We start from the raw sequence: 18,196 nt of genomic DNA on the forward strand, positions 1-18,196 counted from the left end.
CCTCAAAAGTTATGCAGACCATTGGCTTTAGCGCTAGCCCAAAAAGACGGTGCAAAGCATGGTTCTAAAATTTTTGATTTTGAACCCCAAAAATCATGGCCAAATGACCTTTGTGCCAGTGCCACTACTTTGCGACATCATGAAAATCGGGCCCAATGAGAGCAAAAATAGGTGCCAGAAATGCATTTGTTATTCTACATTTTTGCTATGCCCACTTCCGGTCCAAATTTGTCGCCCCCAAGCCAAGTGCTGTGCGCATCTATTCATTTTGGTGGTGAAACCTCAAAGGAAAACTAATGGAAAGGCTAGGCTAGAGTATCATTTTTGTTTACATAAACAACTTTTTCTATTTTTAATAGGTTCTTATTATAAATACAAATTGTATTATTGTATTGTACCTTTACTTCTGCAGTCAGATGTCTGCCTACTTTAAGTGAGATTCTAAATTTCAGAAAGCAAAACTTTTTAAAATTATTTTTATTATAAATATATACAAACAGTGGCTGATCCTGTAATATGTTGCCTTTAACATGCAAAAAGCTATGCTGGTGCTTCTTTACAGTTACAACAAAAGTGAAGTGTATGCAGGTACAAAGTAAACTTACATTTTGTTTTAAAATTGAACAGGCTTCAACAAGGTCAGCTAAAAAAAAAAGAAAAAAAAAAACAGAAAGAAAAAAGTCCCATTGTTATCCTGACCTGTTTCTTCTGTAAGCGTCATTCACTGCAACACAAATGAACAGAGTGAATTTGTTGCATCAGCAACGGCTAAACTGGCAATTGAAATATACCTGCTTGTCACTAATACAACAAAAACAGCAACTTATAAACTGCACATCGTTCTGTTTTTCTTTGTGCAGGACTGATGCTGCTTCAGCATTTTCTTTCTAAAACCCCTAAATAAGATGTTGACCCTTTTTTCTATGCATGTCAATAGATTGATAGAGAATGTTCTATTCAAATTACTATTCTATAGCTGTCTATAGAAATCGGTCAACACCCATATAAATTATTTATTGCTAAATATGATGCTAATCATAGACTTCTATAGATCAGGCTGTATCATGATATATAGTTATCCTTAGTTTTCTATAGTAGTTTTTGTTTAGAGGCTTTTCAGTACTATTACAGTAGCAAAACCATCTTAACAAAAGAGCTAATAATTAAGGTTACACCAGGGCTCATTTTTTTTGCATTTTACACCAGAATTAAATGTATTATTTTCTAAAGTTACAAAACTAGATGAAAAACACAACAGGTATTTAATGTAAAGCATTTTAAGTTAGTTAACACTCATTTTGCAACTTCTTATCCTTTGAAAATATGTAGTAATTTATACTTTGGAGTAAAATCGATTTGTAAAATCAGCCCTAAATGTTGCAATCCTTTGGATCACCAAGTCTCAAATACAAACAAAATAAAATACAATGAATCTGTTTTTCTGATAACTGAAAGAGGTTAAGGTCAGAGTTTCCGCAAACATCTCTGAGACCACCCCTCAATCTTGACTCGAACAGTAAACGATGTACAGGATTCCATGTTTAAAATAAACAGAGGAACCAGTTGTGTAAAAAGTGGGTAGACTTGTTTGGTGCTTGAGGCAGTTGTTTCATTTTTTTTTTTTTAATTGGATTTGGAAGACATCAGGGGCAAAAAAGAAAGCCATTAAAATGCATTTCTGGCACTCAGTTCCACAGAGACAATGATCACACTGTTTTCAGAATGATTTTGGTTTTGTAAATAGCACACACTAAAGAGTCTTCAAGGCAAACAAAATGCACACATTTTAAATGCCAAAACTGTGGAAAACCAATGTCCCCCCTCCCCCATCCAAATAGTTGTTATTCAGCACTGTAACAAGGGCTTTTGTATCCTGCTACGTCAATTGTGGGTGTGTGCTGAATGACCAGCGACAAAGGGATGAAATTGAAAAGTCCACTCAGGCATCCAGGTTTTGTTACGGGGGCGGATTTATTAAAAAAAAAAAAACACAACCCCCCCCCCCCCCCCAAAAAAAAATGATCCATGTTCTAAGTATCCGTGCATATAGCAAACCAACAACAACTACTCTGCAGTGAGACTAACAATGCTCAGAATAATTGGACATCACTGACTCTGGAATTTAAGGCTCACACAACAAACGCATGTTAGGTTTTTTTTTTAAATCTCAAAAACAGTGTTTAACGGATCTAATAAAACATGTAGTATAATGTATGCGTTAACTTCTGACAGAGCTCTAAGCTGTCAGCCACACGCTCAGAAACAAAACACAGACTCTCACCGTTAAAATATAATTGCGTATCACAGGATTGCATATCACAGGAGAGAAGAAATGAGTAAACTCTGTATCCCTTATATGAGAAGTGGGTACGCTACACTGCCCAAATTAAAAGTGGGTAAATGCCGTTTACCTGCGTATACCCTCAACTACACCACTGAGAGGACCAACACAGTTTTAAGGTTTGTCTGAAATTCAACAGCAGTCTCACACCATCTGTACAAAATATATGCTGCAGATCTCTATTAAAGAATACAATTTCTGCAAATTACTTATAAAACAGCTACAGTCTAAGTGAAGCATTGCAGTAAAGCTGTGTTCCTCCTCCATATTGTGGCAAAATAGGTTAACGCAGGCAGGCGCATCATACAAGGCAAGGCAATGCACACACAGGTGGAGGGCGGGCATGACCCCGGACCTCTTGCACTAAAACATTTATGCCCATTTACGCTCCTTGCAAAGGAGCCAGCTCTTTTGTACAGCAGTATTGGCGCTATGTTTTAGTCCCGGGTGCATGCCCGCCATCCGCCTGTGTGTGGATTGCCTCGCCCTGTGTGATGCTCCTGCCTGCGTTAACCTGTTTCACTACTTGGTGTCAGAAGTGGACTCGGGTACCGTGGCACGCACTCGTCACACTGTAGCCTGGTGAGCAAGACTGGAGCGGACTTGAGGCTGGCAGGGGAGAGTGTAGCATGCATGGAGGAAGGCAGCAGCAGGGCTGGTAGGTGACATAATCACACACAAAGACATAAGCCCGATATATGCTCCTCGCAAAGGAGCTGTCTCTTTTGTACAGCGGTATCTGCGCTATGCTTTAGTGTGAGAGGTCCCAGGTTTGCACACGTGCTCTGCCTGTGTGTGAATTGCCTCGCCCTGTGTGATGAGTCTGCCTGCGTTAACCGAGATTGCTACAATGTTATACTGCCTAGTTCACAAACAACATTATAAAATGAATGTATGTGTATGAATGTCCTTGTCTTGCTGCAGCAGGGCCATATCTGATTGGATCCCAGTGCAACACTGGGGGAAAGCAGAGAACAAGGAGAGAAGATGCTTGTGTTTGGGGAATGTAAACAAACTAGCCACTTCTAAAAGAAATAAAGAAAATTAGAAAGTGGAATGCACAGAAACTAAACTAAAGAATGAAATAAACAAACACCATTAAATGCTATTTTAGTGTAAAACAGAACAAGATAGTGAGATATTAAGCAGATTTAAGTGCTCAGTGTGAGAACCTGTCATATCGAGGCGGGGGGGTTTTTGATGGCTTTAATTGTTACATGTTAGTAATATAAGCCATGTATTTCACATTCCAACTGTTGCTTTACTTTGCTTGCATTGCTAAATGTACTGGAAATGGGAAACTCTGGAAGTACTGAAAGAGGGCCTTCATGTTTGCTAGGTGTGATCATTTGTTTTTACAAACTATCAATTGGCTTGTTTTATCTGTTTGGAACAGCATGCCCCCAAGCCACGTGCCACTCATAGTTGCTATAGCGATCGAAACTGAAGAATAGCTTTTTTTTTTGGTTTTTTGTTTTTTTTAATCCAGCATTTTGCTAATTGCAGTCAGCACAAAAGCAAACAATGAGCTCAGAATCGGACTATTCAGTCGGGGGCTTGATGAAAGCAGGCCAAACTGATTTTCTTACAAAACACCATAAAGCAAAACCATAGTCAAACACAAAGCAAAGCTGGACCTCTTTGTGCTGTGCACGTGATCACAGGCAATCACTCAAGCTAAAACGTTATTTGTTCTGTAACATAAAAAAAAAGAAAATCCTTAATGGTTTTCTTCTATGTCACTGTTTTTATTTGAATGTTTTCTAACTATCAAACCACATACACAAACACTATCTATACTTTGTATTTAATGCACCTATGGTCACATGTCTGTTCTGTTGTCATTTGTTGCAAGCAATTTGTAAGCACTCTGAAGACCTGAGTAATCCAGAATTAGGTTAATAGTATAACTAGTAAATATCCCTTATCACAGACTCTTTTTTCCACTATATAGTTATTAAATTTACTATAATAATATAATAATTTTATAATAGATTTTGCCAGAAAAAAAAAAAAGGTTTGCAGCTTTTTAGACTGTTTGGATTATTAAACCTGACCCCTTTTTCTATTAAATCAATAAACATACCTTGTTTTTAAGTCACAAATAGCTTTTTCAATAAATACCTTTGTTTTTGGACTGATTAAATGAGCGCTAACTAATGCTTTAAAATGCTAACCTTGCCACTTTTTAGTTTGTGAGGGAGAAATAGTGGTGATCGTACATATGTATGTCCAAATTTAACAAGTTATTGAGAGTATCAGTTTGTGGGGATATATGCAGATGTCTGTATATCCGTTTATCCATCTCTCTCTGTCACACTTCCGTTTCTGTATATACCCAGAGAATATCTTATCAAATTGTGATTAAACATTTAATTGCTAATCCTTATTCTATTCAATTCTGTAATGCTCTTTATATATGTAATGGTGATGTGGCGGTTTATTGTAAAATAAAAAAAGTTTTAACAAAACGGAAACACAGAAGAAACAAAATGGCGCGGTGGCCAAAACAGATAGACAAACAAACGGTGGATGAACACAAACAACAAGTATCGTGTTGGTCCTCCAGCACGAGTAGCAATTATTATTAGTTTTAATCTTCTCTCTCTACTCCTGTTCTCCACTCACCAAACACCCAAACCGAGTGAGTGAAACACTGCATCTTTTATACAGCTGTACCGAGACTCGATTGCTAGTCAGTCATTCAATTGGAATCTCAGTACATCTGCCCATGAACTAATTGTGAATCCCCCCCCCCTTGCTTCCATCCTAATACCCAGTTTAACCTGCATGTGGAGTGCAATCCCTGTGCCTAAATACAACTATACATTTAAAATCACATGTGATAACCCACACTGCATGCACTAATGCATACAATAAATACAATAAATAGAGCAGACAACACAAAATACACACAGGGGCGGGGCACCCTGCCACAGTGTGTTATTACTTTGCAAAAATAACATGATAAATAACAAGTAAATAGCTTTGAGAATCTAGCTCAAAAGGATTAAAAGTAAAGTTTCAAATAATGTCAATTTTAAGAAACTACAGCATTGTGAATCAAAGCATCTGCAAACACAAATATCAAGACTACACTTGGGCACTTTTGTCTTTTCCACTGTAGAAAGAAATGGGGCAAATTACAATTTTAGTAAACATCTTATTTGAGATCCGATTTCTGTTATAAAAGGAAGCTATACTGCAGAATGCTGAGTCGTGTTAAATAATCCTAACTAATTTGCAAACATTGCCCAGTGAAACTATTTACATCTTGTTTTTCCCAAAGTGAAGATGGTTTCTTTATAAGTAAATCATTTGATTAAATTATTGGCTTATTTGCCTACCGTGTGTGTTTCAAGGAGATACTTAATATGGTTGTGGTTGAGCTGTAAAGAGTCTTCATATTATGAAAAAGTTGCTCTTTGGAGTCAAGGGTTTCATCAAAATTTTTATAAAAAATACCTGTATCCATTGTTTTCTTGCAGGTTTAAATGAATCCATCAGGCAAATCAGCAAAAGCCAAGGCACTCTTACAAACTTATAAGTAAAAAAACTTTATTAATGGTGCATCTCCAAAAACGGAATATTAAAAATAGAACACAAAGCCAACAGGTTGAAAAAACAAACAAAGATTACCAATGCATAGCGGCAAACCTAACCTTCCGATAGTTGGAGCACATCTAAAACTTATCATGTGGGGTCAGTGAATACCTCTCTCAAAGTGGGCTCACTCTTTATTAATTCCCTGTTTTGTTTGTATAATTGTCCGTAATGTTGGTGCTTCTGTGTCGAGTGACTAAGTAAATAAGTTATTTGCTTATTTATTCCTTGTTGTTGCTTTTTATGCAGCAGATCTGTTCTGCTCAATTGTTTTGCTTTATTACAAGCCTTCTCAATTATCCCAATGTCTATATCCTCTCTGATGAAATCTGTTTTGCATAACTTTTGATTGTATATCAAATTCAATTTCTTGATCACAAATGCGCCTTAATCGTTGAAATTGACCAAAAGGAATATTATTTTTTAACCAGTTATGATGAAAACTCTCAGCTTTTTTCTATGCACAGAAGTGTGCAAGAATCCTTCACTGTTTTCTGAAATTGCTGGTTCCAAAAAATGACATGATCTTTACTGTTTGCAATACATAATTTGAGATTATTATATTCATGAAGCAACAAGAGTCCACTCTCCTTGGTGCAATAGCTTTCAAGCAGCTAAAACACCATCTGTGTGGTTGGTGAGGAGAAAAGGAAGATATGCAAACAAAAAGGATGTCAGTCCTGTCTCACACTCATCTTGTGTGACTTTTTTCATAGCAAATCAGAATAAACTGTTGAAATTTTGCTTTGTTTATGATTGCCGTAACCAAGCATGAAGCCGCCCAGATCTTAATTGGAAAACGAGACATTTGTAACACTGAAGTTAGAACATTTGTTTAAAATGCTGCATTAAATCTAACAAATTATAATATGCTTCACTTATGTTTGACAGTTGAGGTCTGTTAGGTATGCTTTTGCATCCAATTAATTTGCTTGTCTGTTCATTACCTCAATATCTCTGCCCATTCATTCAACAGGTTTCGTGTGCTTCAATGAAGGAGACAGTCTGCTCAAAACCAATATGTTAAATAATTTCTATAATCGCTACACACTTCACTGATGAAGGGCAGGTTTTTAGTCAACTTTGTTGTCCTCTGAAAGAGGAAAGCCGTTTAATTTAATTCTTCCTATTCACTATTGCTTGTCATGTAGAATTTGCAAGTGAAATGAAAGCTTGCTGTCTACAGTATATAGAGAGATTTGCAAACCAGCAGGTGTTCCCTATTCATGTGTACCGCTTGCAAAACATTGTAAAAACTAACAACTAATGAAAAGTATTTGCATATCCCATGTTGATGTAAATCACAATAGTTAGTCAAATACTCTATAGACGTTTTAAGTAGGATTAAGACTTGCTGTGTATCCATAAAGGGAACTTACAGGATTTAAAGGCACTGTAACTCACAAAAGTATGGACAGTTATGAACGTATTCAATTTACATGTAAATATGAAGTCTACAATAACTTAGGCACACTAAAAAGGTACAGACATTGGTTTGAGGTCAAATTATGACTGGGTGTTTTAAAGTTAAGGGTAAACTGCTATATACTTGAGTTTGAAATAATGCAGGTTTATGGGAATATACTCATGTGCCCTCTTGGGACCATTTAATTGTCAATTAGGTTCAGGTAACCGGAAGTAAACCAGAATGGAATTGGAATGTGTGAAGCTGGTCTAGTGCACTCATTTACACTCCATTACATTATTTTTTATTACAAAGAATAATGAATTAGAAGACAAATATATTAAAAAGGAATGTATATATTATATCTTGCTGTGCTGCTTTTGCTTGTGAATCAATGTGCCATTGGGCTGTCCAGTTAGTCTGTTAATTCACACAGTCATTAATTATGGTTTTCCACATTCAACATCCACCAATTCAAAACTACATCTGATTTAATGTGGATATTTATGCACATAAGACAATAGTGTTTGTTACAAATCTGAAAACAAATGTAGGTGCAGGCTTAGCCCTAGTGCATCCTGTATTAGTGTAGGGCTGCTGTCCAAGAGAAGCATTTCCAATGAGATTAGCACAAAGGTACTTTAGTAATAGGAGTGTAAGACCAGAGAAAAGAAAAGGCATCTCATCGTCACTGATGCATCCACTACCACTACCATATATACTTGCCTCAAACAACACTGAGCTGTCTTTAGCATTGTCATAGGGAAACATAAATCTGTCGGAAAAAATCAGTTCAATGTAGTTCCTTACATGGACAAGCATACTCTTGGATTTTCTCAACAAGGTTTTATATTCCCATAAAAGGACCTGGCATTGCATTTGGGCTGTTTATTATCTTACAAGCAAAGAATGAGAATTACTTAATAAATTATGACTCAAAGGAATTAATGGTTTAAATGGGTTTGTTCTATAATATAAACAGTTTCAACATGTCTTCCTTATTATAATGTTGAGATAGTGTTAATACTGTTGATAGGATCAGGGTTACGTTAAAGGTTCATGGTAAGTTTACAATAAATGTGTTTTATTAACCGATATTGTTACAGCATGGTAAATCCATGTTTATTGATGACCAGTAGACTTATGAAAGGTTATAATTGACTTTTGTGCTTTGGATGGTCTTTCCTATTTTAAGAGCAAAAATACTAAGACATATTATAAGACAACATGTATGTACCTAACCAAAAAAGCATTGCTGGAAATGGAGTGTGATCATGATTATCCTGTTATATAGTTTAAAAAGGTGTCAAGCAGGTGTGTTGTAACAATCAAGTTCATTTTCGGCATTTTCTAACTACTTTTCAAAAAGTTTGTGCAGATATCATGTCCTTTTCAAAACTGTGAGAGGAGTTGGGAGCCAATGGCATGTTTCTGAATAGATGCAAGCAGCAGATGTTGTTAGGCTCACAAGACATTCTCAGAGGATGACCTGATGCTCAGCCTGACGTGAAACTGACCAAGGATATGTGAATACAAATATCAAAACAATCGTAACTATGATGAAAAAGGTTTTTGCTAGAATAAGTACAACATAGCCAACAGCTACGTATAGCATTGTGTTTTGTTGTAAACCCCATAACCTGTTCAGTAACACTTTCATCTGGCAGTTTAGAAACAATTTCAAGGATCTGTTGATACTGGAAGTCTGAAGATAGCAGCTTTTGACTTTCCACTGGTTTTCAAATGAGATTATCAGTCTGCTTTGGTCTTGTGACTCGCCTGTCAGTTTAGTGTAATATGACTGAAATTCATCAAGATTAGCATAAATGTTACTGCTAAAAAATAAAGTTAAGGCTTCATCAAAGCTTTTTTGTGTGCAGTGTTAGTTGATTTGGTATATACATAAGCTCATAGGTAGCTGGTATAGGGGTGAGGGGTGAGGGAGTGCAGCAATATCCTATTCCCCTCTCACTGGATTTCCACATGAGCTCGTTCAGTTTCAGCATTACCTTTACCTGCTAAGGCACTGCACCACTGTCAGTCTGCCCCCTGTAGTACTACAGGAGCTTTAGAGGTGTATGGTTTTTCTGCTTAATTCAAAATGTGCAAATGTTACAAATACAACGTAGATAAACGGCTGCATCCTGTTGCCTTTGCTGTAGGTCAGGTAGCAGACCCTTGGATTGAGTTTGAAATGCAAACGCATTAAGTGATTAGATAACCAGGAAGGAGAGTCGGTTTTTATCTACAGCGTTGTCTTTGAAGTGTCTGCATATTTCTATCAGATGCTCTTGGTGGTTGGTGGTTGTTTTTATGTTAATATCTAATTTCTGGCCTTACTAATGGTTTTTCTACTGGTCTAAAACACATACCCTTTTCCTCCATTACTTGTAAAAACCTCCAATCTGCTATAAAAGAGCCAGAAGCTGTCAATTTGTCAGTTCCGAGATCTCAATGGGATTCATGGGGGGCCCATTTTCAGCTCTTCCCTTACCTCAATTCCGCATCAATCCCATTGGAGTAGCTCCAAGGAAAATGTCAGGCAAGAAACGCCTCATCATTGACCTCTCTACCCCTAGCAGCTCTTCTATCAGCAGAATTAATTATCTCATTCCCTCTGCTCAGTTTTTCACCATATCTGATGCTATCCATTTGTAAACTATGACCCCTACTGGCCAAATAGGCACTTTGTATGTGTGCATAAAAGACATGAATACAAATCCCGCTACAGGAGGATTCCCCTTTAGTGAAACTGTTGCGTGTCTACCTTTAGTGCCAAGGGTTAGTAGGTTCAAAACCGGACCACGGTGAATGTGAAAATAAAATACAATTAATAAAATAAAAAGGCGTTACACATTGCATCAAAATATCAGGGCGGGGTTCCTGGTTAGCTAAAGCATGCCTATACTCCATTCTCTCTGTCATCTTTTTGGTATCTGTGGAAGAAGCAATTTTACTTTACTACTAAACTAACTTTTGGATGCCATAGCAGCCCTAAGATCTTTGATTCACTCTCTGAAGCCCTCTGCTGGATTCTACTCAATATTAATCGCATCCCCTTTCTGCTACACTTATTAGATGACTTTCTCCTCATATCTCCTCCATCAGCCCCTCCAGCTGAAGCACTCTTAGAACTCAGGTCTCTCTTCTCAGTAGTCGCCGTCCTCCTCTCAGAGGGGAAAACCATCTGTCCAGTCCACTCCCTTGAGTTCCTGAGAATTACATTGGATGGTTTCCGACTCCCGACTGCCTCCCGGTAAACTGGAATGCATTCGCTCTCTCATTCAGTCCTTTGAGATCAACCATTCCATTTCTAAGCAGAACCTTTTTCACTCCTGGGATTTCAATTTTGCAATTTCATTCTTCAAGGTATCACATTTATTTCTCGTCTTCTCGCTTTCTGTACAACAGCTAAAAATCTCATCTCCCATGTTAGTATTACATCTGAAGCCCAGAAAGACATCAGGATGTGATCTTCTCTCCTATAGCACTGGAACAACTGTTTTACGATGACTTCATTTCTGCCCCTCCCATGACCTCTCACTCCATATGGATGCTTTTTCTATCAGTTTTGGTGGAATTTTTCTAAATGGTTCTCAGATGTCTGGCCTCCAGAAATCTAAAATCTTCTTCCTCAACTTCAATCCACAGCTTTACTTGAAGTATTTCCTATTGTCATTGCAGCCTATCTTTGAGGCCCATTTTGGCAGAAACAATCTATCTTAACTTTTGTGATAATCAGTCTATTGTTCATATTATTAATAAAAGCTGTTCCTGTTCCCCTTCTAATTATGCAACTCCTTCGCTGGCTAGTCTGGATTTCAGTTATCAATCATTTTATTCTGGAAACCCAACACCTTCCAGGTATCACTAATAACACTGCTGATGCTCTTTCTCTATACCCATTCTGCGAACTGGTTTCCAACTAAGTTCATACATTTGTAGTTTTCTGTCTTCAGCTCATTCAAATCTATCCTTCCTCTCCAATCATATTCTCCCATTCATTACTTTTAGGTGCAGCAACATCAGCAGCCAAAAAGATAAAATCCAGCCAGTCCTCCCTCAGCAATGGAATCTTAGTCGCTTTTCTCTCCTTGATATTATTTCTGCTTATCGGGGTATTGCTAGCATGCCTGGAGTGGGGGCCATCTCACTGCCAGGACCAGAGGTTTCCTCCCAGAAAAAGTTTTTTATTTTTCCTCTCCGCTGAGCAGTTAGATTAGTTTACTTAAAAAAAAAATGTATATGTATGTGTCTATCTACATATTGTTATTAATCACTAACTGTCATTTCTAACTAACAATTTTCTCTCTTCTTTGCATTGGTGGTGGAGGTGCGGGGAGCCCTTGGGTACTTTTCTGGGGTCAAGTGAAGCTAACTTCCCAACCTTAGAGGCTGACTACATCATATCGCCCTCGGAGAGGAAGTTTCCCGCTGGTCAGAGGGGACCCCTGGCCAAAAACTTAAATGCATTTAATTTTCCATTCTCCTGCTTAAATCTATTCATTTGCACCCGTGCTTGTTCCCAAATATTGGTGGTGGCTCTTACGGGGGGGATCAGCCTCAGAGCATCAGCCGAGTCTGACCTCTCTCGATTAGAGAACTCAGTAAGCTAGGGAAACCGTGGTTCGTCCTCTGTCTCTCCTTAGTTTCACCTTGGAGGAAGTTCCTCATTTCCCGGCCTTGGAGGCTGATCGGTTCAGCCTCACCTCACCGAGGGCGGTTCTCCGAGTAGTCAAGGGGAAACCGCTATTCTGTTGCTAGTTACAAGCACTTTGTCTTTATTCTAGTATCCCCTTCACGCAGGCCTGGCTCCTGCCTCGTGAAGTATAGTTGGAGGCTCTTGGATGCAAATAGAGGGTGGGGAGTCGAAGTAATGTTGAACTTTTATTTAACAATAACAATCAGTTTTATATATTATATTTAATTAATTGCATTATTAATTAAATTCATCTTGGCATTCTGTAATAATGTTTTCTACTTATGTATTGTTTGATTAAATAAATACAACTAAGGGAACATACTGACAGAATGTGCTGGGTGATAGAATTCTGTCTATTTCAGATTAATGATGGTATTCTCCTCTTATTTCAGGCTGAAATGGTCAATGCTGCTTTCCAGGCACAGAGGGATTTTGTGAAGTTAGCATCTATACACCAGCAGCCACCTGAGGTGAGTGATCATTTATTTACAGCATTTAAATAACAGAGCCCACACTGCATATAGACCTTCCTTTTGTTTAACCTTGAAAGAGTTATTATGCAAATTGCAGTGTGTTGGAAGCACAGGGCCTACTCATTGACAATGCCTTTCTGATTAATCCCTGGGGTTTTCATTTACATCAAAGTCAACAAATAATCCCGACCCCATTACCAAATACCATGTTTGGTTGCTTTTCTTTAAAGGTCATTACTTTAAATCTAGACTCTCCTGCTTCTGAATGTGTATAGGGTATAGCTAAAACAAGGATTCATCGCTTAGAATTTAACACCCCTGTATGTTTTATAAATGACGAGAGACAGTAAAGCAATATAATGCCCCACAATGCAATAAAATTTTATTTAATTTATGTAGAAGTCTATAAACATGCAGTAACAGGCACTGACCTGGGTTTTATGTAGTAGTAATAATAATAATAATAATAATAATAATAATAATAATAATAATAATAATAATAATAATTCACACAACTGTACTTGTCAATTTACAGTATTAATTAACCTCTTCCATTTGTATTCCTATGGTATTAATTATAGAGAATCATAATTCTTCACATAGGGGATACACATAGCAAGATATATTTGTTACAGTACAGGTAATTAAAAATTGTAGTACATAAAGTTTGCAGAAGATGATTTAAAGGTAATATCCTGGAATATATTAAAAAAGCCAGTGTGCAGGCTATAAGAACGAAGCATAATGGTGTCTAGATTGAAGGTGCGCTCAAAGCTTCATGCAATCAGTTTCTGGTAACTATTTTTAACACCTTTTGTTTGTACTTTCATTGTGGTTCATTTTACTTCTTGGTACCTTATCACCTCCTGTGAAGCATGCAAACTATGACGGATAATTAAGCGATATTGCTCAAATCTGTCAGATAAAACTATAAGCGACTCTGATAAGTAAAAATGTACTTGTTGTTTTCTCTCAATATGTATGCCAACCTTGATTTTTTTTTTTTTTTATATATTCTGGACTATTTTTTTCAAACTTTCCTCAGCGGAAGGGTACCCGATGAATCACTACAAGTTCAAAGTAAATCTAGGTTTTAAAATGTTTATTTAAAGGAAATTAGATTTTTTTTTTTTTCTCAAGATTCTGCTTTTGTTAGCATCCTCACCTTCAGCTCAGGATGCATTACTCCAATCGTGGTCAACTACCACATGGTAGAGCCTCCATTGACAGGCACTATGGCTTAAATAAAGTGAATACATGTTTTACATCTACAAAAAAAAAAAAAAAAAAATCTGCATGCTGAGCACATGACTGGCGCACAAGCCAGCAGGCTTTAGCTCTTGTAATGTCATTTGTGTGCTCTTAAAGGACTTTTGAGATGCTTCTTTATTTAAAAAAATGATACGTCAAAGAAAAATGGTGACAACAACAAATACAAATAAATAGAACACTGCACAAGTTACGAGTTACCCTTCAGAGAGTTTGAAGTCATGAAGAGGCATATTGTAGCTAACAACCAGCCAATGACAGGATTGCGAATTTGCAAGCATCACACCTTAATGTGTTTTAATGAAATGTCTGTCAAAGTTTAAATTTAATACAATGCCCGACAAACAGACTATAAGCATTCGTTTCAATCGTATTGTGGCACAGTGCTTGATGGGAACACCATTGTATGCAAAGTAAAGACTTCAAGGCAATTTTCTACCAAATTGATTATTTTTTTTATTTTTATTTTTTTTAACAAAATTTTTATTGTGAAGACTGGGTCAATTTGAATAATAAAACATCTCCATGTTCAATCCTAAAAATAAATAAATAAACACAGAAAAAACAGAATAAACAAATACAGAAAACAGAGTACCTAATTACATACTACTGTCCTTTGAGTTGTTGTTCTGAGCCATTAAAATGCTTAGAGGCCAAAAAATTGTGGAGCGAATTTTGCTGTCTTAACACTAGCACCGCCATAGCCACTTTTTGAACGCCTTTTGCAGTTCGAATTTAAATATCTCTGCGTATGTGAATAATTCGAGCACGTCCGTTCTTAAGTGTTACAAAAATTTTTAATTAAACACCCATACGGTGTTTCAGCTGCAGAATAATAAAAATGAATAAGTTATAAGCACTTGCTTCTTCAACTGCCAGACTTGCAGTTTATGCAGCATATTGAAATCAATACAATATAGCCGACAATTTAGTCTGAGCTTTGTAATAAAATCAAAGTAATTGTGAAAGAATGTATTATATACTCCTGTCAAGTGCTGAATCACTAGTGAAAGTCATTCTACACATCATTATTATTATTATTATTATTCATTATTATTATTATTATTATTATTATTATTATTATTATTGTTTACACATTATTATTATTATTATTATTATTATTATTATTATTATGGGTGGGTGTTTAGTTATGGTTACATGATGTATACCCATCAGCCTTTTAGTTCTGAAAAAACTCTAATAAAGAAGGTAGCAGTTTTTTGGATTTTGTTGTGTGTACGAGTTATTAATCTTTTTGCACCAGATACAAAAGACACAACAAACACCACCTGCTTGAAGTAAAATGATGTAGTAAGAGGTTTTTAATAACCAATCGTACAGTTTAAAAAAACTGTGACTAGTATCCTGGACAAATATTGTGATTTAGGGAATCTGTCTTGTTTAAAATAGCTGTGTCCCTCGTAAGTAGAAAAAATAAGTAACCTCTGCCAGTAATAAAATCTTCACTGACGTTTTAAACAGTAAGTCTGTACAAGCCAGGGAAATTACACATTGTCCCTTCTGATTGTACCATGTCTTGGGTTTTGTTATTTTCTCTTTGACCTTAAATATTTCACACAATGTGGAACGCTGTAATAGTTTCCTGCAATCTGTTCAATATTAAAGCATTAATTCCTCTCTTCAGATTTAACATAACAGACTGGTTTATGAAGCGAGAGCTCATAAAAACCTTTACAAGGAAGAATTGCTGATGAGAAAATCACTTTGATATTGCAGTTCCCCTAAAGATTCGGAGATATAGCAAGAAGTGGCTTTTGTTTACACTAGTCTTAAAAGGAGTATTTCTGGCAAAGGAAGTACAGATCAAGATGATTATTTTGCTCCAGTGAACACCCCTCCTCTTACCCATGCCAGAAATAAGGAGACTGGAATCGAATTGGCAACATACAAGGACACAAAGTATGACTCTTATACTGTACATGTAAAAAAAACATAAAAACACTTTCTTTCAGTATAATTTGTTATATACTTATTTGTTGGCAGCCAGCATTTTACAGAGCAGTTTCTGAGACTTGGATAATGCAGAAAAATGCTGTCTAGCAGCTACTGTTTTAGATATTGAGTCCGAAATGTTTTGATTGTACACAAATATTTAGATCATATCAGTAAGTTAATGTAATGTTTGCAAAATCCTTAAACATAGGATTTGATTAGAACAAAAGTTGTAAAAAAAATAGAGAGTTAGCGTTTCAAACAGGAGCGACAAAAAGGTTTATGAAGGTGGCAAAGTAAAGAGCTAGAGTGCAGTAAACAGAGCTGTGGGTTCAAGCCCCGGTGAGGGTCACTGTTCAGGGTTTCACTTCACTTAGCCCTAAGCTGGTTCAATGAAGCATGGAGCAGGCCTCATCTGCCCCCATGTGTAATGAAAAACAAGCCTTCCAAAAAGCACTATGAATTGCTCACAGATTTCATTTTAACCTTTTAAGGATCGGACCTATTGAGCTTGCTTTGCAAAGGCCTTGTTTGGCCGTGTGACTGTGCTTCCTGATTTCAAAGAAATCATGTGTGCCAACTCCTTCTGCTGTTTACTAATCCATAGAGCATGTAGGGAGCTGTGGTCATAAATTGTACAACTGTAATATTACAGTACACAGTATTAGAGTCAGCTCTGATTGCATCACGCTATTTAGCTTTGAGGTCTGCAGCATTCCTGTCCTTCCTGATCAGAGGAAAAGGTGGCCTGTTTTGTGAGCAAGCATACAATATGACTTCAAGGCATACAAGGCAAATGACAGCTATTAGTATTTGATAAAAGAAATACTTATTTGCTGCCTGTAGCAATGAAAAACACCAGTATGTCCTCCTTTACTGTTGTACTAGAAATAATGAGAATATGAATTTAAATCAAGGGAAGTAATGTCAAAACTTTACAATGCATTAGTAAGATCTCATCTAGAATACCGTGACCCAAGGGACTTTTTCGACCTGAAAAAAGAAACATGGACCAGGACATGTGAATGTGGAATTTGTCAGCGAATTTCAGTTCTGTTCATTTTTAAATTGATTGAGCATGGCTTATTGATGAGAGCCATATACTGGGACCACAAATTACCCTGTGTCTTATGAAAACAATTGTGATTTGGTTTAAAAAGAAATTTGCTGCAATAGGTTGCACACAACAAGACATAAAAGGCAAGAGGTGTCCAAAGTAGTTGTGAGAAATTTCTCCCAAGTTTAGTTCAGTCACTGCATGTATTTTCTTAACTATTATATTTCAAAGAGAAAGAAACTAAATATAGACTGTTAAGCTGTACCTTCTAACTTCTAAAAGTGCATTAGTTTCTGATAGCTGGTACTGTCCTTAATCAAAATCATGGCCATGTAAAAGGATTAATCTGAGCAGTTGTGTGAGTGCTGACAGGTGGTATGTGTTCACAAGACCTTTAACTTAAAGGTGTAGAGTCCCATGTGTTTTTTTTTATTTTATTTTTTTAAAGGGCTTACACATTTAGGACCATTTTTACTGAAAATATCAGTTTGCCAAAAGCTACAGTAGAATGTGTGGTCTGGATGTACATCAGTACCGATCGGTCCAAGATTCAGTACGCGAGGCCTGTAACATTCATAATTGTGAAGGTTGCTTAGACCAAAGCTGTAACTATGGCAAAGGAAGAAATGGAAAACACATAACCACTGAAGAGCCATATTATAAAGTGAGAGCTGTGGCATGAGCGTTGTGGCTCAGATCTGCCAGCTCAGTTTCTTACTTGATATCTGGGGGAAAGATTAGCCACTCTGTCACAGAAAAGGTCCCCGAGACACATTTAGGTCACAAGGAGCGTGATAAGGGAAGTGAACAGGCTGCTGTGGAAGCTCTATGTGCTTAAGACTGCAGTGATGGGATTGAGACCAAAGGAAGTGCATGATGTACAGCAAGTTTGAAAAATAATTGACTGTACTTTTAAAACACCGGTTTCCCAATGTCTTGAGTTCTTGCACAATTCAGTACCAATAATATATACATGGTGGTACTAAAAAGAAAGTCATAATTAAGGTAAATGTTTCAGCAAGTTTATATACCTGGACTGTCCCATTTATCAACAAGTGTAAGGCCAAATGCAAATATTGTGAAAGGAATAAAACAAATTGAAGAGTATAAAACTAGCAAGGAATCACTCGAAATAATAATTTACCTGCTCTTAGCTGCAACACAGTTGTTTGTTATTTTAATACTATTAAAAAGGTTTTATTGCTTTCAGAAAATGTGCCCTTGCTAAATAAGGGCCTTGCATTTTATATATTTAACATTAACGAAGACTCAGATGGACCTCATTTTGTCATTGGAAGTGTTCATTAATCATGCTATGGTGAATCCTATTAGTACAAAAACCTTTACAAACACAGTACACCCATTTCCATTTTCTCTCTTTCTTTCTCTGGCA

The 18,196-nt window shown here is 36.7% G+C and overlaps 1 protein-coding gene across 2 annotated transcripts in view; it reads left to right on the top strand.

The window, feature by feature from the left end:
* LOC121313345 (adenylyl cyclase-associated protein 2-like) overlaps window positions 1-18,196 on the top strand; it is a 68,728-nt gene that overhangs the window by 23,671 nt on the left and 26,861 nt on the right. For both annotated transcript variants that reach the window (XM_041245762.1, XM_041245761.1), the window contains exon 4: window positions 12,444-12,521. In XM_041245762.1, the coding sequence (XP_041101696.1) occupies window positions 12,444-12,521 (78 nt within the window). The remainder of the gene's footprint in view (window positions 1-12,443; window positions 12,522-18,196) is intronic.

The sequence above is a fragment of the Polyodon spathula genome, chromosome 3, assembly GCF_017654505.1.
Source record: "Polyodon spathula isolate WHYD16114869_AA chromosome 3, ASM1765450v1, whole genome shotgun sequence".
Taxonomy (NCBI): Eukaryota; Metazoa; Chordata; class Actinopteri; order Acipenseriformes; family Polyodontidae; genus Polyodon; species Polyodon spathula.